The 20210-nt window shown below is 43.4% G+C and overlaps 1 protein-coding gene across 2 annotated transcripts; it reads left to right on the forward strand.

Moving 5' to 3' along the window:
* The first annotated feature begins 195 nt into the window (after positions 1-195).
* MYL1 (myosin, light chain 1, alkali; skeletal, fast) lies at positions 196-18907 on the forward strand. 2 transcript variants are annotated; one of them, XM_010020947.1, is made up of 7 exons: positions 196-471; positions 11566-11593; positions 14739-14882; positions 16394-16567; positions 17081-17158; positions 17661-17713; positions 18594-18907. In XM_010020947.1, exons 1-6 carry the CDS (start codon positions 352-354, stop codon positions 17687-17689), a joined length of 573 nt encoding a protein of 190 aa, XP_010019249.1. In that variant the 5' UTR covers positions 196-351; the 3' UTR covers positions 17690-17713; positions 18594-18907. The 2 variants fall into 2 exon arrangements, with proteins under 2 accessions (XP_010019249.1, XP_010019250.1); XM_010020948.1 differs by lacking the exons at positions 196-471; positions 11566-11593; positions 18594-18907 and adding exons at positions 10480-10529; positions 11293-11317.
* Positions 18908-20210: the final 1303 nt, after the last annotated feature.

The raw sequence follows: 20210 nt of genomic DNA on the forward strand, positions 1-20210 counted from the left end.
CACACACATACACATAGGGGAGGTGATTAGGGTTTTTAAAGAGGGGGAAAAAAAGCCACTGAAGTCCCTTGATCTTATGAAGCCCTGAACTCTTGTATTCCATTTATAGCTCGAGCTGGAATGACATCCCACTTGATTAGCAAGCTGTCCAATCCAGCTGGATGTGTCAGGACTGTACGAGGCACTAAGTGAAATATATATATGCCCTTATAGAGTTTAACACATTGGGTCCACCTCCAGGGCACAGGCTGTAGCTCATTCTGACCGCTGCTCCTCTCCCAGGAATCACTTTTAAGGGTTTTGCAGGGTTTTTTTGGGGGAACCTTTACTTTCAAGCTTAAGCAACACAAAATGGCACCGAAGAAGGACGTAAAGAAGCCAGCAGCAGCCGCAGCACCAGCACCCGCGCCAGCACCAGCACCCGCACCAGCAGCACCCAAACAACCTGCAATAGACCTCAAGAGCATCAAGGTAAAGGGATAAACGTGTGCTGATCATGGACCCAAAGCCCTTCCAAAGGGGAAAGCTAGCAGAGTCCCAGCTAACAGAGACCTGCAGTGAAATGTTGTGTGTGGTTGGTTCCAGTTTGGGGACTGCAGTGAAATGAATGAGTAACCTCAGTGAACGGAGTTGTTGACCTGCCTGAGCTTTTGATTGTGTTAATAGCTGGAGGGGTGTAAGGCATGGTGCATGATTTAACACAAGAGTGAAACCTGGTGATTTCCAAAGTATTCTGGAGTGTGGCCCTTAGAACTTTTTACCAAATCAGTATCAGTCTGACCTGTTTGGTAAAACTGAATTTAAAAGAAAATTAAAACCAGCAACAACGTCCCAGTTCCCTGTCCCCTTCCCCCCAGAAGAGGTGCATGAGGACAGGAAGGGGTTATTGAAACTTGAAGCACAGTGTTTTCCCATAGCACTGTACTAAAACCAAACCTTGTTGTGCAGTTTGCCCTCAAATTCCTTTCCAAGTTTTTGCAAGCACCTGATGACCCTTTGGTCATGTGCTTCGAGATCAGCATGGCTCATCTTTAAAAGCAGAAAGAAACCAGATTTAAACAGAGGGAACCATTCAATGATCTAGGAGTTTTGCCTATTTTCTTTTCATTTGCAATGTACAACAAACATTGGTTGGTCGAGACCATGAGCTGGAAAGCCATGGATGGAAACATTGCAAGTGATTCCCTCTCACCTTTACAGATTTGCTCAGAATTTGCCATTTGCTGCAAACTGAAATCAACAAAAGGGAAGATTCTTTCAGAGATTTCTCTCTGACTGCACTTCCATTTGATCTCATACTGTCTTTAAGCTTCACATGCCAACCAGTATCTCTGGTTTTGCCTTGATCCTTCAAAGAAAACTCCTCCATGTTGAGCAATTCTTTACTTGGGAAAGAGGAGAGGGAGGTTAAATGGTTAAAGACATGAAGTCAGACCAGTTTCTCTGGGTAGGACTATAAATAGTTATTCTCCACCTACCTGCCAAGCTGATTGGTCCCGGGACCAATTTGCTGAACTCTACATAAGGAATCATGCCTATTATAGGGAAAAGAAGGAGTACAAAGACTCCTAATAGGACATACTCACTTTCATCTCATGATGAATTCTGTTTCAGGTATCTTAATACATGTAGCCCCAAGATCATGCCCCATTTAGTGAAATTTCTTGAAGTTTACTTTAATTTTCACAATCAGTATGTAGTTTCCCATGAGAGAGCAGCTGAACCTGCTGGCAAAGTAAAACAAGTTCAAGAGGGGGGAAAAAGGACATTTTGAAATACTTTGGGTGATCATAGTAAAGGCTATACAAAAAGCTCACTGTTTTTTGAGAATACTGTCTGAAAATCAGACTAGAACTCATATTTCACTCATCTTCAGAAATGAAAGGGAATGCAAGCTAGATTTCCTACTAAGTAATTTAATGGGATTTGATAGCTTTCTACAGCCAGTTCATTAGGAGAAAATAGAATTTTCAACTCCAGTGATCCTACCTAATCTATCTTTACATAAATAGGCTTAATAGCATATTACCAGCTAAAAAAATGGCAGGCTGCAGCCTGAGACATCTCTGCAGTTCACTCCTTTACCCAGACAGCTCTCTATAATGGCAGGAAATGTATCCTGGTAGCACAGAAAGAACTCTCCAGGTTTTGTCATAGTCAGACTGCTGTGAAGTCTCTTTTGAAAGAAAGTATCAGACAAAATATTTTCCTCTTTGAAAGGGAGGGAGGAACTGGGCTTGTAAGAGAAAACTAGTCTTTTAACACTAAAGGCAGCACGTAAGTGTTACTATTCCTAGTTGTAAATAAGTGAAGATAAGTTCAAGGCCAGGTTAGATGGGGCTTGGAGCAACCTGCTCTAGTGAAGGTGTCCCTGCCTGTGGCAGGGGGGTGGAACTGGATGAGTTTTAAGGTCCCTTTGAAGCCAAACCATTCTGTGACATGAGCAGCATGATGGAGGTTACAGTACTACCCTGCAATGCAGTGGGTGGCACAGTCTCCTCCTCTACATATTTATCACTAGCACATCTCTTTCTATAAGTATCTCCTCCACTCTTCATCATGCCCTTACCAGGCAAGGAGCAGGATCCCTCAGAGCTGCTGCAGGAGTGAATGGATCACTCCCCCTTCAGCAGGGGACCCTACCCAGCCACAAAGCTATGGCTGCAAGGTGATGCAGAAACCCACATCCCCCCTATCCATGATCCTCCTCTCACCTGAGACCCCACAATGGTAAAGGGCTGCCCAGGCAGACTGTGGCACCTCCAGTGCTGGGCTCTTTGAGAAAGCATGAGGAACAACCATGGTGCTTTACACCCTGCCTTTGAGCAGGGCAGGGACTGGACAACCTCCCAGGATCCCAGCCAGCCAGCCTGGGTTATCCTTTTTCACCCTTTGGGAGCTCAGGCAGTGAAGGGAAACAATGTCTTCTTACAAGTGATTTCCCAGGAGATGTGGCAGAGTCTTAGCCCAGTCCCTTAATTAGCATTACTTAAACCTGAATCCTTCCATTCAAGCACCAAAGTCTCAGCATGAGAAAAGGCACAGCACCACTTCCAGCAAACCTTTGGAGCCAGGGAGCACTTAAAACTGAGCTTTTGATTGAGATTCAGAGAATGATCCTGTCCTGGGGCTCTTTGTGCTGATTTACCAGGTGTGGAGCCAGAGCCTCCATACTCTGAACAAGGGCATCAAGGGGACTCCTCTCTGCTCTGCAGGGCATTTAGCAGCCATGCCACAGCTTGCTACTGATGGGAGGTGACTGGGAATGCCATGCTGCAGCACCAGCATGATGTGGGGAGTCACACAGCAGGCAAACACACAGCAAGGCTTTGTTAGCTTTTATAAGGAGACATCCAACCCCCTTTTAACTGTAAGGGTAGAGCTGCCTAATAAGGGTTTAGAGCAGCCACATTTGGCAGTGCACCTCATTTTAAATTAGCAGAGATCACAATATACTCCAAAACAAACAAGAAGCTGGTTTACAAACATGGGTAGCCATTCTTGCAATGGTACCCCTCCATCTTCAGGGAATCTGGTTTTCTGGGCCTTTTGGGGTGCACACTTTGAAAGTTAGGTGCCTTTTTTTCCTCTTAAGAAGTCTCAAGCTCTGTTCCTGCAAATACAGGCACCCCAAATTGCCTGTCACCAGCAGAAGTTGTGACAGGCCTTTCACCCTCTTCTGTTCTTTTTTCCCCACTTTGAATTAACCCAGTTAAAGCAAATAGTTGGTAATTTGCTTGTAGTGACAGCAGCTGGTGGGAGATTTTCTATTTTTGAGCACCATCTATTGACTATAAAACTGAGTAACAGGAATATCTGACTTGAGGATTCAAATCTCTAAACTCAGCCCTTTCTCAGCTCACCTTACGTTACAGTACAACCACCACAGGAAGAGAGTCAAGGCAGGGAGGAAGAATTTGGGTTTAAATGGAAATGTAAAGACCCTTTTCTCCCCTATTCAGGAAATAATATAAACCTCACTCTGCTTTGCACAAACATTTCCAGACCAAATTTGTATCTTCAGTTTTCCTTATTACTAGCATGGCCTGGTTTTAAACAATAGATACAAAGGTTAAAGATTAAATCATAACTGAGAAGTGAAGAATGGGGTGATGGATGTGTCTGAGCATTACCACCAGGAACCAACCACAACTGAAAGCAAAATGACTGTGTGGCTCATGTTCTTAACTACAGAATTCTTGGGGTTCTCTTAAAACTGTAGCCAAGGACATTCCCCAAAAGATAGTTTATCTGCTTCATTACCTTCCTTCTCCCACATAAGCCTGAGTGAGAAGAAACATTGAGTTCATGAATAGCACTACTATGGGTCTGAGTCTGCAATAACTGGGATGAGAAGTCTCATGCTTTGTTTTCCAATGGAGGTAGTAGGAAATGGATACATTTCATATTGCCCAAATCTGTTTAACTCTGTCCCTGTCACCAACATGTTAAGTGTGGAGGTTTTTTACTGGAAATCTAAAGGCCTTTCCCAGCACACACAACCTATCCTTCGACTGCGCCCAGGCTCCTAGCACCAACTGTGATGTTCTGGTGCTGGAGACGTTGAGTGCAGTGCTTCATAGGCTTCTACTCTGCATATGGTGCCCTAAACAAGTAGCACCCTGATCTGGTGTCACACCAGGCCCTCTACTTCAGCCTTTACACAAGGCTTCCCATGCTGGTGTTCACAAGACAGAAATGCCAGGACTCCAATCATACCATGTTATGTAGGTAGCAGATAAGCTACCTACATCTTTAGGGGGAAAATAATTAAAAGCTATCAACTAGTAGAGACTTGCAAAGGCCTTGTGTAACTGTGTGATGCATGCCAAAGCCTGCTGCATGGAAGCAAACCTGTGTGATCATTTGGTTTTAAATACAGAGCTCTTAAGGCAGTAGCAAGTGTTCCGCCAAGTGTCCTTAATTCTTATGACATTCACTACTCAAGTAGGTCACCTCTGAACAGACATTGCACTGGATATAACCAGAGAGAGAAACTCACTAAAATGCACTGACAGAAACCTTTTGGGCTGGAGAACAAGCAGGGCTGCAAATGTCAGCTGAAGCGCTTGGAGAGCTATTACTGCAGACAAACTCCATGTGAAGCTGTGGTGTGAGAACAGGAATGTTAACAGCAGCTTTGCTCATAGTGCTAAGGGCTTCCTTAGCAACTGGCAGGTTTTTCCCTGAACTTTCTGGCTCAGGCCTTTGGATTATGCCTGATCTAGCTCCAGCAATGGTTCCAGAAGGATTCTCTAGGACTGATATACCCATTGCACAAGGTCACCAGTACCAAGTGCCCTTTCAGGTAGGAGGAGGACAAAGGCAAATATGACTTAGCCTTAAGAGATGTAAAGATGCCTTCCTGATGCCATCCAGACCATCTTCCTGCTGCTGCTTTGACCGCTGAGGTACAGCACCATTCGGGGTTCACACCAGAGCAGAGCAGCCCAGCCCAGCCAAGCCAAACCCTTTGCCCCCCATGAACCTCACTACTGATACCAAACCCATGTTGACGGCAGTTGCTAAATCACTGCATGGGCAAGGCATGGCATGAAGGTATCCCAGGACAAACAACTTGGACATCAGACTCAGCAGCATACCAAGACATCCCTTCAGGTACCGTTGAAAACCAAAAGGAAAAGCAAACTGAAAAGCCACCACTTCATTTTCTTTGCAAGGTTTTCAGAAGGACTTTGCTCCTTTTCTTCCTAAAATGCTGTCAAACAAGGAATCCATCAAAAGTGGGGACTGTCCGTATATATTTGTGAACACTTTATGTCTATTAACCTGAAAAAGCATTTGGAAATGAATTACTGTTTACAAGACCCATTCTTAGTAATTCACAGCTTTGGCAGCATTTTAAAATGTTATCTATAGGCTTTGGAGGGTCTGAGGAGCAACAAACTTCAGTACAGAGTGGAATTTAAAGCAAATTAGAGAGAAGCATTTCAAGAGCTCACAGAGTAATTTCGAGTGTTGTGTGGCAGAGTTTTTCTCTTATCAACTAACACAACGAAACAACCCCACAGTGTTTCTAAAACACTGTTTTCAACCCCCTTGGTGCACAGAGAGATTGTAACAGATAGTAACAAGATATCAGAGTTCATCTTATATAAGGCAAGTAGAAGGTGACTTAATTTAGCCAATGACAAGTAAAGAAAGAAGTTGTCTGTAAGGAGATATGAAACAACCAAGCTGGAAATTTGTCCCACGTCACTGAGGCTTTATTACATCTTATACTCTCTGCCAAAAAGCACTTTCACCGGACTGGTTTGCCGCATAGCACTTAAATGTCAAGCAGTAGTCTAAATACTGTTAGTACTCTAACATTGCCGCTGGGAGGCACGTTAGAACAACAAATCCCTTGGAGAGCAGGGCTCCAGAGCCCCGCGTTTCCTCCCACCGACACACATTGATACAAACCAAACCAACACTGAACAACCCTTTAAAATAAACTAGAAAGTTACATGGAATGCTTAGAAAAAAGTCAAATTCATCTGCAGTTAAGTCCATTAAACTCAAAGAGATTTCGAACTCTTCTTTCAAACCGTATGGCATTGCACACATGCAATTTTCTCTCCTGTATTAATGGTGGTTGTAGTCTTTCTCCATCTGTCTCCAGGTGCTCTGTTCTCCAAACAGAGCTCTCTTTCTCAAGGGCATATCTGCTCCTAATATTTCTCTGCTTCATAAAAGAAATGAGGGTAAATCCATCAGGCTGTTGATTCTTACTTAAATGTAGCCTCTCTCAAATCTGTGGCATCGATCATAAGGGCTGTCAAACCAGGGTGAGGGACAGGGGAATCACAGCCTGCTTTGCAAAGGGGTTTGAGAGCTGTGTAATCCTGCACTCAGTGATGGCTCATAGAAAAGATGTGCAGCTGTGTTAATCAAGGAGGAGGCACTAATGGTGAGGAGGTATCATATGAACTGCTGTAGGCAAAATCCTACCTTATCTCCAGCCAAAAATAGAGAAATCCCACCAGTCTTGAACAGAAAGCTAAATATACAGTGAGTATCCTGAGGGACTCTCAGATTTTCCCCTCTTTGATTTTCCAAGACATCTGATACGTTCTTAGTCTCTTCTACAGAGAGAGTACTTTGAAATACCTGGTGACCCTCTAATAAAATGCTAAGATGATCCCCTTCTCCATAATTCACCCAAAGGGTAACAAGGGGATGGAGCAGCTGAATGCTTTAACTCCCAGCAGCACCTCTCCCCAAGGCTTTTCACCGTGGCCCAGACATCTGCACATTTACAGGGAGCACAAAGTTACTATCGCTCTGCAGTGCTGTACTCAGCCCCATAGGTGAACAAGGTGAGCACAGCACCACACTGCAAAGCTCAGGGCCTTAAGGCCCATGAACCAGTGATTTGTTGGGAAATTAGGAACTTTGGTAATAATTTGGAAATAAAGATGTGTGTGGATTGGGTCTGCTGTTTAGCTGTCAATAAGGAGTTGCATATGGCTCCATCCACCCCATCCTATGTAAATGGCACCTGGTCAAAACGTTTCTATCAAGCAACAAGATGACCAGAAGGTGGTCACATATTATACAGAGAAAAGCCTTAATCTTAAAACTCAACAACAAAAAACCCTAATCACAAAAAAACCCAACCCAAACACACCCCCTTGGGCACTGCTAACCTTCTGGATAATAACTCTGTCCATAAACAAGGGCTAAGCCAAGTTAGAGAAGTGCAGGTCCTTGTGGTATTGCTACATGTTGCATTTCCTTCAAGCTTTCACTATTCCTCTGGGGAAGATGCATTCTTTTTTGTAAAGCCAAACTCCCTAAACTTTGAACATCTTCCCTAAAGCCTCAAGACACGTTCTCTGATAATGCAATGGCCATTGCCAGGATCAAAACAAAGATCAGATCACTGCAAAATACTTCTATGTCTTGAAGCTTATAAGCATTCCTTAAAGAGCCAGAAATCCTACCTTTAGTTTCTTTTAAGGAATGCTTGAAATACTTTCTATACTGTAGCCATTTGTAGGTACCCTTACTCAAAGCAAGTAGCATTTTCAGCACCCAATAGACTATTGGCTCAAAGCAAGGTGATTCTTAAGTCAAGTGAATGCAACATGCTCTTGCTAGAATATTTCTCCCCAGCAAAACTCTTGTGAGGTTTTATTCAGAATCAGTAATAAAGGGCTCATGTGGTGTGCTAGTATTTCCTCATCTAAATTCTGAGCCAAAGTCTCACAGTTTATGAGTGGACTTCTCTCAATCTGTACATATTTGATAGCCCATTCAAGCCACATGGTTAATCCAGGTATCAGTTTTCTATGCCCAAGCCAAATGCACCTAAACTATTTTCTGCTTGGCATCCAAAGCCTTTTGGGACAAGTTTTGCTGTAGCCAACCATAAAGCTTATCAAGAAGGAAGAAAAAACATTCAAGAAAATTGTTCTATGTTTTCCTTAATTTTATATATAGATATTTTTTAAAAAACCCTGTTTTCAGGAGAACATTTCCCAGTGGCAGCACTGGAGAGCCACAGGCTAAGGGCAGGAGGAAAATTCCATCAAAGGCAACACACTGAACTGACCCAGGCAACATTTCAGCTCTGCCAGAGTCTTTAGAAAGCTCTTCTATTACTGCAGTGGGACTGATGGCCAAGATCCATATTAGCTTTCTCACTGAGTTCCAGCCAGTGTTAACCAGGTGGTCTGCACTGTGCTTAACCTGTGTTAGCCAATTCAGACAACAGCATCAACCCCCTTTTCTATACAGCCACACCTGGTCATGACTACACTTTGTCCTGAATACATACCTGATCCCCCGGGCTAATAGATTACAAATAGCAGAAAACACAAAAGTGAAGATTGGCAGTGGGGCATTTTTCCCTACTCACCATATTTGCCAACTAGTTCTCAAAAATGCAACTAGATCTGTTGGTCCAGAATGTTTTCCAGCTGAAATGCTGAGCTTAGAAAACCCTTTGCAGTTGTATCATTAGTTTTTAAAACAGGACGTAGGAGGTTAATGTCTCAAATCCAACTAAATATTTTGACTTACTTTGATTGTTCAGTTTAAAACCAAACCCAAATCAAACCAAAACCAGTTCTTGGGTCTGATTCTTGCTCTCAGAGCCCTCAATATACTGAAGACATTCACACGTTATGCTTATCTTCAGGGTGACGAAGTGAGCTACAGGAGAACGTTTGCCTTACTAATCACGTTTTGTCATTAGAAAACCAGGAGCAGGGAATGCTCAACAAAAGAAATCAACCGAATTTTAGAGAGGGGATTTCAGTTTGAAACAGAGAGTCTGTTGTTACACAACCATTCCCACCCTGGCTCCATGTTGAACCCAGTTGAGGTGACAGGGAAAGGAAGAAGTTTGGAGGAAAGTTTTCTAAGTCTTTTACAATGTCTCTCAGCATCAATTCAGAGATTTGACCTTGAGCTTGCAGGATGCTACATGGTGGGACTAAATCTTTGCCACCGAAGTAACTGCAGCCTCTACCTCCTGGAACCTACCTAGAAAACTCACCATTTGTAGTGCTACATCCCCTTTTCACTCTGCAACTCCTCTCTCCACCATGAACAGTCGTCCTTTCAGTTCACAAAGCTTTTGGGGGGTCTTAGCTCCTATCAGTTTGCCTCCACATCACAAAAACCTCAGCAACATCTACTCTCCCACCACACCAGTGAGCTCTGAAGCTGGCATGCTCGTCCCCTGCCTAACCCCAGCCCTAGAAGAAGTATCCTATAGAGCACAGGCTCTCCCAGCACTCTGCAGGGTACCTCTACACATCAGCTGCTAACCTCTGGCAACAGCTGGGTCCAAAACTGGATAAATTCTGCCTTAAAGAATGTTCAAGCTTTGGAAAACAGGGCAATGCAAACAGTGCAGAGGAGCTTCACAGTCAGACACCACCTCCATCAACAGGTTAATCTTCTCCTCAGTGCCAACAACTGGATCACACTGAGCAGACAAGCAGCAGCACCACTCTTCCAGTCCTGAGCGCTGCATTAACACCTAAAGGCTTGGGCAAAACTCAGCAGAGGTACGAGGACCATCCAGCTGCATCTAACACAACCTACAAGCCACGCGTAAAACCAGACAGCTGGACAAACACGTGGCACCTCTCACCCTCAACACTCCTTGCTCTCTGACTTCATATATATTATTGGAGTAATAAGAGTCCTTCCCTAGAAGGAAGTCTTGGTAGGTCTGGACAAGGAATATCTTCTTTTGACAGTATGGATCCAGAAACTGCTGACCTGAATCAAACCTACTGCTTGCCACTCCCTGCCCCTCTCCAGCCTCCTAAAAATAGCCATCATCAGATGTCCATCAAGACATGGAGCCTCCTGTCACTTTGCCCTAAGAAAGCTAAAGAACTCGCCAAGGGGAGGGACTGCTTCCTTCTGACACCTAATCCAGGCAATGCCGTCAGCACCACTGGATAAATAAAGGGAAGAAAGGCCAGGAAAGCAGGACCATTCTCAAGACCTCTCAGCTAATCCCTCCTGCCCGTCAGCTGCTCTGCTTTTCCAACTCAACCATGGTGGGTCCACTGGAAAGCTAATGGTTAGCAGCAAGCCAGTGTATTTTACCTAAGTAAATCAGGCTTCTTGCACAAGGTAGTTCTGGGCGGGGGGAAGGACAGACCAGAAGACAGCTTAGGTTTGCTTGGCTTTCCTCCTTAAACCTAAAGGGCTATGCAAGGTTCTCCGGTTAGCCTCCAGTTCTGCACCAGGCAGTGGTAGCCATGCAGCTCCTATAGCTTCAGACAGGAGGGTTACAATTTGCTACTGCTGTCTGCGAAGGATTTTAGTTTAGTTTTGCTAAAGTAGCAAAGGAACAGAGTAATATTTTTTAATATAAGAAAATATCATGTTTAGGACTTTATGAAACATTGTACTGTCAAAAAGTGATCTGAAACACAAGCTTTAAGAGATTGGTTTAATTTCTATGTTAGCATAAAAAACCCAAGCTGCTTGTTAAGCAATATTGCTTCAAATAGTCTTAATGAAATGGGTCTATACTAAAAGAATGAAGGATCTGATTAGTGACTTCTTTGTTAGCTAAGAGACTTTAGATTTTTGCTGCTTCTTTCCACAGCCCTGGGATGTAGATTTTAATGGAATCTTTAAGAATAGATCTGGTGATGCATTTTTACAAGGGAGGTTGCTGGCTTAGGTTGCTATGGCCTAATTAGACCAGGCAAGACAGATGTGAGCGCTCAGCTACTCCGTGCTATTTGCTTTCTCTCAGTGCACTTTCAGCAGTACTAGTTCTCTTTTCTCTCTTTTTCTTCCCAACTGCAGTCCTTCACTCCTGACCAAATTAACGGTAAGTGAAATAAAAGTTAAACTTTACCAGGGGGAAGGAGGGGGTACATAATGGCCACCAAATGCTAAAGATTCACTAGCCTTAACAGCTCATTTGCTATCTGCATTACTTCTGCACATCTGACAGACCCACTTTTGCTGTTTTGGAAGATGACTCATGGATTGAGTTGGATGCTTTAGGAAACAAACAGGTTCTCCCCCAGCCCCCCCCTCCTAAGCTATTTTTTGTGATTGATTTCCTTCCAACAGATCGAGTTCTCCAAGGAGCAACAGGATGGTAAGTTACAAGAGAGCTGATGTGTTTTACACGTACATGGGTTCAGAGAGGAGCTACAAGCTCAGAAGCTCAACCTTTATGAAGGCATGAGCTAGGAGTTCAGCTGGTATAAATCACCACACTCCTGACTTCAGAGGAGCAGTGCTGACTTATGCTGAACAAGAAGCTGACTGTAGATTTACATGTCAATTATCTGAGTGCTTAGATGCTGCCTAAGCTGAGAAGTTTATGCCATGTTACCAGCTCTACCTACTAAACATTTTTCAGTTGTGCTCCTGTACTGGCCATTCACAAGGATGCTGAAAACAAACTCTAGCATTTGAAAGTCACAGAGGGAATAGGCAGATGAAGGACAACAGGAAGAGGGATGGGTTGAAAACTTAACTTAGCTGCAATGACATTGCAATTTTACATGAACAGAAGATGCAAGAGGCCTGTATGTCACTTTTACCAGGAGGTGCTGGGGAAGGGAGGAACAAGAGCTGCTTTACTGTAAATGCATTCATGATGCATGGAAATAGTTAGCAAATAAGTGACTTGTGTAAACTGTTGCTTATGAAAACAATGTGGGCATGCTGCAATTCTTGAGCATCTTGCTATGTTCTCTGCTTCACAAGCCACCAGCAAGTTACAAATTGGGTCTTAAATCTGCTAGAAAGAGATGATTAAAAATTCTGACACGAACAAAATCCCCATTGAAGCTCTGGAAATCTATGCTAGAGTGTTTCAAACATCCCAAGGGCTGGATTAAATAATGTAGGTTTTAAAGAAATGTCAAAAATTCAGTAGCAAATGTAGTAGATTCTCACTGTGAACAAAGTACTTAGAATGGAATATACACAGATTTACTAGAAATCCAGAGGGAGAAGAATAGCTAGAAGCAGGTCTTAAGGGAGAGACCTAGACTTCCTGAACACCAGCCTGCTCTGGCTTATACTATCAAAGCAATAAAGGACAGGTACAGTGCAGTAAATGGGACTGGAAATGTTTCTCTTCCTGAAGTCTAAACACTCCTGGTCACAAAGAAGATCATTTGGACTCTTCCTTACTTTTTAATTCTAAAACTTCTACCAAAGGGTTGGGAGGGTTTATGGAAAAATGCCACCAATTCCAAGCTGCTGGCATTTGTAACAAAGAAAATGGTTTTGTTCAGCTTCCCTACTTATTTCAGCTCATCCAGCTGCTGTAATGCTGTGATAACTGATCCAAGCAGCAGAGCATTTAAAGCTACTTGAGAGGGAGAATTTCGCAGGAAGAGGGATGTCCTACCCTCAGTAACTATTTCCATCCACACAGGCTGATGCACCAGCAGCTGGGTGGTACCCTCCGCAGAGAGGGATTTGAGATGTGCTTATTCCAGCAGAGGTATAAACTAGGACTAGCTATACATATACATACACACACCACCCAAAACTGAAAAGAAAAACCCCACAGCAAAGATGAATCAGTGAAATGCATGCCTGAGACACAAAAATAAAATCAGGCCTGTTCTCCCAGTGTTCAGAAGCCAGTGAAGATAAAACTTCATAGGATTTACAAACCAGAGAAACTCTTCTGATGGCTTTGCTAATAGCAAACTGGCATTGTTTTATACTTCACTCTGGCTAAATGTCATTAATGCACCGTATGAAACACTGGATCATACGGTATAAATCACTACAGCTCTATCGACCTCAGCTGTTAGAGCAGGAGCTGGTATCAAGCTGATATATTGTAAGGCCAAGCTCCACACAGGTCCAGAAGGCCTTGATTTTATACCCTGCAATAAAAGCTGTAAGGGGAGAGGGTTCACAGTAAAGGGTTATAGGTCTCTCACATCAGACAGTAAGGGGGATTAGTTTCAGATGTATTAGATTACAGCCTAGCAGGCCAACATTGTGTATCAGCAGCTTTACTGAGTGCCAGTAACTCCTCCACTAAGGCAGTAGGTATATGGATGGCTAAAGCAAGAACCTAAATACCCGTGTCACCTGTCCCCAGCACAAGATGAATGAAGACATGATTTGAAATATGGTTTATCACTTCTAAACCTCTCTCAAGGCAGAAAGAACATCCACCTACACAAGCTGTGAAGCACAAAGCCTGTCTAGCTGCTGGAAGAACACCACAATCACAGGAAAGACATTTCACTTGGTTTACTTGGAGCTAAAACACAGCATTGTCAGACACTGCAATGCAGAAATGATCAACAGCAGTCTGAGATGCTCTTGACATGAGGTTCAAGGATGCTTTTTTATCTAGACCCTGGACTTTTGCTCCCCTTAAGCATATTTCTTCATTCATTGCAACAAATGTTATAAAACAAATGAAAAATATAGTAAGGTGATTAACATGGAGCTTTGCAACAGAAGCTGAAGAAGACTGGCAATGCGATGAAGGCAACCGTCTGGGCTGATTTTTGTAGGAGAAATGTGTGTACCCCAATTCCTTGGTCAGCAGCAAGGGGGAAATAAGTGAAGGTTGATCATTTGGCAGCACTGAAAGAAGCAAAGTGTCAAAGTGTACACACTGGAAATGCACTGGAATAAGGCACCACACAAGTATTACCACTGGAAAACCAGATATCTGTGCATCTGTAAGAAGCAGGGACAGATTGCAAAGAGCGGAGAAGAGAGGGGACAAGCATGGGCTGAAATGTCATTGTAAAGCAACTTTAAAGGAAAACAAAAGTGGAAGCATTTGAAATCCACCTTCATGTTTCCCATTAGCACTGTGTAGTGGAAATACCAGGACTGCACTGCAAGGTGCTTTGACAGAAGAATCCCAGTCCTTGGTGAGATAAGCTGGACTGGATAACAACATTGGTACCTTCTGCTGCTGTGTCATGCAAAGACACCTGTTCTTGAATGGCAGTGTCTGTAGAAAACTTATCTTGCCCCGTGCTTGAAATAACCATGGGGTCAATCAGAAAGCTATTGATAGCTATTAGATCCAGGAAAGCTATGAAATGTAGATATAAAAGTTTAAAAATAGTGAAACCAAAATGTCAGAGGGGACGAGTTTTTCTTGGGATTGTGGGCCAAAGGTTCCCCTGGCTGGTTCCTCTGGAGCTGGTGGAGCAGTGCCAGGAGACAGCACTTTGTCAATACAACTTGTCAATAAGGAGCTGCCTGGCTCAGTTTTAACTGTTGCTCTTCCCTTGCAGACTTCAAGGAGGCCTTCCTCCTCTTTGACAGGACTGGTGATGCCAAGATCACCCTGAGCCAGGTTGGTGATATCATCCGGGCACTGGGACAGAACCCTACAAATGCCGAGATCAACAAGATCCTGGGCAACCCCAGCAAAGAGGGTGAGTATCCCACAGTGTCTCCTGGGCCCTTCCTGAGGCTGGGGAACTGTTGTTAGGCAACATCAGCAGTCACAGAAGGAGGGAGAGGAGCTTTTGCTCTGAAAGGGAATGGAATTTCTCCAGTTCCTTTTGAAGAGGATGAATTCCGTGCTCAGGAAGAGGAAAACCTCCTTAGGATGTGGAGAAGTCCCTGCAGGGACCATTTTGGTGCCAACCTGCTGTAGGTGCAATGCAGTCCGTTTATGCCCCAGCCCTTGCTAAGTCCATTTCCAATAGTTGATACTCTTCAGGTCCTTCCAGTGCAGGATCTTTTGCATAAACCAAGACATGCTCTGGGACCAGAAACCTAGCAGAAAATATCCTGTTGGCTGGGGTGGTCTGTTCAAAGCTCCTACAAACTAGGGCATGCTCAGGTATGTGGCCATTTATACAACGGTAATTTTCCATTTCTTTTTCTCACCTCTTAGAGACAAAAGAAATGGTAAAAAACTGTGGTCACCTCCTAACAAGGACCTAGTCCAGGTGATCCTTGATTTCAGTCACACTGAACCATATTGAGATGGGCTAAATTACATCCAAATCTTCAGGCCAGGCAAACGCGGCTCTGAGGAACAATTCAGAAGGGCCAAGTTAAGCATTAGCACAAGCAGGAAGCACTGAGCAGAGGACTAAAACAGAGGTGAGACCATGACAACACTTTAGGTGACTACAGCAATAACTGCCAGTGATTTTGATATAGCTGAGTAGCAAAATGGTTCCTGTAACAACTGTATAGTCAAGAATCTCTTGCATATTTCCACCTATTATATTTCATTGCTGCCCAGATGAAAGCTGCTCTTTGGAAAGATCCAGGAGAAGGAAAAAAGAAAAAGTAAAAAGAAAAGTAAAGATCTTTTTATTTGTCAGCCTTGCTCCAACAGAAAATCTTTGGGGAAGGCCTCACCAAGGGCAGCTTCTGGCTCATGAGAACAAAGGGGTTAGATGCACTAAGCTTGCGAGTCCTTAAACCTCCAGACTGAACATGTCAATAGCAAATCTGGACACCACCCCCACTGGACATTCATATTTTTAATTAGTTTGTTCTTGTGCTAATAGTCTCTGCTACCACATCCAAGAGACCCTGAAGAGGTCAGGAACATGCCAGCAACCTCAGCGACTCACCTAAGTTGCAACATCCCACTCTGTTTACTTTTTCTCCCGCTATTTGGGCTGAAGATTTCTGGTTTATTGTATTCCCTAGTCTCCTCGCTCACACAATCCTTTCAAAGATCAACTCACCCAGCTAGTTTCATTGCTGAAAGAGAAACACAACACGCACATAAGCACACTGACTCCCACGATAAGAGAGAAGGCAGGTTCTGCAAAGGAACTGCCAAACCCTGAGGCAAAGACTAAAGGACAAAAAGAGAAGTGCAGACGAGGCGGGAGGCTCTCCCACACTTCAGGGCAAATATCCCAAAAGAACACGCATAGAAGTGTCTAGCATGTAGCAACTGGTGCTTTCTTTCCAGAGATGAATGCCAAGAAAATCACTTTTGAGGAGTTCCTGCCCATGTTGCAAGCAGCTGCTAACAACAAGGAGCAGGGTACCTATGAAGACTTCGTTGAAGGTCTGCGTGTCTTTGACAAGGAAGGCAATGGCACAGTCATGGGGGCTGAGCTCCGCCACGTACTGGCTACGCTGGGTAAGGGATTATCTTCTCTGCCAGCACTTTAAAAATTGCTGCTGTTAGATGGCATGAGAGAGGGAGGAAGGATATTCTAACCAGTTTGGAGGTAGGAGGCTACCAAGCCAAACAAAACTGGGTTTCCTAACTGGTAACCCACATGGAAAGCAAACACAAAACTCAGTAGAAAGGCCAAAGGAAAAGGCTTGGTTTATTACTTCTAAATTCAGAGTAGGTATTGAGTGCCTGTTATATGAAGAACAGGGAAAAAAGGCTGCACACCTCAGTGGCATAATACACATGGACAAAGGTAGAGGATTTTCTGCATAATTTCTTTACTCTGTAGGAGTAATTGGAATGCTTGTGTCTATGCACATGTAAAGCTTCTATTGAAAGTTAAAATTACTATGCTCAGCTCATGTATAGGTCTTTTTTGTTACTAACTGAGGAAACAAGGAAAGCCTTTGGAAAAGCTGTAGGGTTCAGTTGTCTGTTTGTGAAAGAATTAACAGAGGTCTCTCAACTCTCCAGGTGAGAGGATGACAGAAGAGGAAGTAGATGAACTCATGAAAGGTCAGGAAGACTCCAATGGCTGCATCAACTATGAGGGTAGGTGCAAGAGCTCAACACCCTCTCATCCTACCTTTCTTCTTTCTCTCACAGAGCTTCATTGCAGTTTGCTTTTAGCTTCTCAGGCAAATATACAAAGCTACAGTTGAGTGAGGTTGAAAGGCTTATGTATGAAAATGACTATTGCAACATGCTTAGCCTGCAAGTCACACCACTCAAAGGACTAGATTCAGCCACAGAGAAGGCTACTTTGGTCAACACCAGATCTCTAAACTCTCTGACCTTCTGTAGAGCAGTTGCAGTGATTGGAACCAATCCTACAGCTAATGCTTAGAAAAAGTGCTCTATTCATCATAGATTTAGTCTTACCACACTTAAGAGAATTTAAACACTTCAAACTTTCTATCACATCATTGGGTCAAATGTGATCAGGAGCATGTGTTTTTAATGCCATCAGCTCAGGAACAGCTGTTATTTTTAAAGGTATTTCCCAAATTAAATTTTGCTGCTCCTTCTAACTAGCATATCTATTTTCCTACAGCATTTGTAAAGCACATCTTGTCTGTCTAAGTGGACTTCCCCAGATGCCAAAAGGTATGTGCTTCCCATTTGCACACTTAACCTGGTCTGTTTGCTATGCTTAAAGCCTTCTACATGCCCAAGGCCAAGTATAAGCTACAAAACCAACATGACACCTTCTCCCCAATAGTCCAAATAGAACAAAATGAGGCTGTTGTGTAAGAGCAAAGAAAACAGAAGTGCAGATCCCTAGGTCTTATTCACAGCTCCCTAACTGGTTGGAAACTGTGTTTAGTTGATTTTTCATACATACCCAAACTGTGAAAAGAAATGCTCAGTTTATTCACAAGCATAGAGATGCTCATGCTTAAATATCACCCTATATCTTGTTGTCACACAAAATCAGAGTTTGAGCTGTGCAAACTGACAGCCTGAGATATTTATCCTACAAGCACCTTGGGATTTTGTGGTTTGTTTGGGTTTTTTTAAAGGAAATCAAAGCAACACCTTCTAATAATTTGTTACAGAAATCTGTAACAAACTATGTAGCCTGCATACTTGTGTGAACTAGCCAGAACAGCTCTTCAAACAAAATCATTATCTGAAAATGAGTATTTTAACAGTCATGATCAATAGTCAAAGAGGGCTTCAGAAGTACCCACTCATTTAGCAGTTCTTCTGCAAGTAGGAAGAAAAAACCCACCTAAACAGAAAACCTCACGCAACCTTGATATGCTGCTGTTTTGTCCAAAGAAAAACCCAGCAGCTGTATTTAAAATGCAGACATAAAATACTGTGTGTCTGTGGTTTTATTTGATCTGTTATTCTGTCCCAAGAATTGCTAACTCTTGTATGAAGCAACAAACACCTCAAAACAGAACTCAAAGGCTCGGCTTGTCATTTTGCAAGTGTCTCCTCAGCCAGCTTCAAGTCCAACTCTCCCATTCCTTCCCAGGACAAGCCAAATTCAGGAAGACCAGATGGCACTCAAGATCTGCCTGAAATTCTTGCTCAGTCTGTCACCATCAACATGGAAATGGCATAGAACTGGATGATACGTGCCTCTGACCCCACCAGTTTTACCTATCCATCCATAGGTATCACCTCTGGGTCACTATACTTCGATTTAAAAACCATGAACTTTTACCAAGGCAAGCTCGATGGAATAAAACAGGATCCAATCATCCCGAGCATCTCTTTCCATGTTGTTTGCATTGAAACGATGGAATCTCTTGGAAAAAATAAAGCATCAGTAAATCCCTGTGGTCATTTTGTGGCTACGAAGTACCTTTATTCCCCTAAACCTGTTCCAACACACTCAAAGCAGCACTCAGAACCTGATTTGTTTTCTCTGTATATTGTATTTCACAAAATAAAGTTTTACAAAAAAAAAAAAAAAAAAAGTTAAAAAAAGACAGACATCTCCAGGTCACTCCACTTAATCTGAATGAAAAGTGTTTTATCTGGAGACCGGGAGGAGGAGTAATGAAGGATCTATCACCTGCATCAGCACTTAAAGTTTTGGGAGAAGGAGACCTGGTAGCTGGTGTCAGAACAGCTCCCAGGGTGGCACCTTGTGCACCAGGCAAGACCCAAAAGCAGCCAGGGTGGCCCATGGAAGAGATTTTGTTGGGTTTCCCAACAGAACTTCCTGCATAATGCTGCAACAGCAGGCCCAGAGCACTGCAAGGACAGGATCCTAGCTACTGTGTCTGTTTACAGCTTTATGGACAACTAGAAAAAGCAACCAGAGCTGCCAGCTGCCCCAAAGTATTCTGTATCTGGAAACCAGCCCTGGGGCCATCACTCCCTGGGCCATGCAAGGGGAGTCCAACTACTTCTTGTGCAGTGACAGGGGAATAGCCCAGGGAAATCATTACCCACACACCCTAACCTTAAATGTAGCTCCTCTCTCTTTTCCTTAAGCATTCCTGAAACTGCCTTAATCCCCATCCAAGTGGCAGATTGTTCTATTACATTCCAATTTCATTTGAAGTTACTATGAATGAGATAACCATAATTCAAGTGCCAGCAGGTACAGTGGGGCAAACCTCTGAATTATACCTGCCCAGAGACTTATGCCAGCAGGTAGTTTATAGGGGCTTAGGGCTGCCACATGCACAGTGGGAAACACTTGATAGAAGTTGGTATTTAGCCTCATCCTAAAAAGGCAGCCAAAATAAGTGAGAAACACATTAAAGCAAGTTATTTATAGGGTGTTTCTCAAGGGACTGCTAGACACCCTGCTGCTCCTCAGCACAGTGCCTACACACATACACACAATAGATCTCAGTTGCTGGGAAAGCAAACAAACAAAACCCAAAACATCCCACCATATATGCTGTCAGCCTCCTTTTTACACTGCCCTGTCACACTGCATTGACATGTAGGCACAGAACCAGGCTAGTCTGAAACTGGACACAGCCCAAAAGGAAAGGCTGAAATTTCCATTGTGTTTTCCTAGCTGAAATCACAAGTTTTATTAATTTCTGAAATATTTGGGGCCCAAACCCCCAGCACAAGCCAAATGGGATGACTCTTCATCACTGAAGAAGTAGACAGATCTTCAAGC

This window comes from Nestor notabilis, unplaced genomic scaffold (genome assembly GCF_000696875.1).
Source record: "Nestor notabilis isolate BGI_N333 unplaced genomic scaffold, ASM69687v1 scaffold11848, whole genome shotgun sequence".
Lineage (NCBI taxonomy): Eukaryota > Metazoa > Chordata > Aves > Psittaciformes > Psittacidae > Nestor > Nestor notabilis.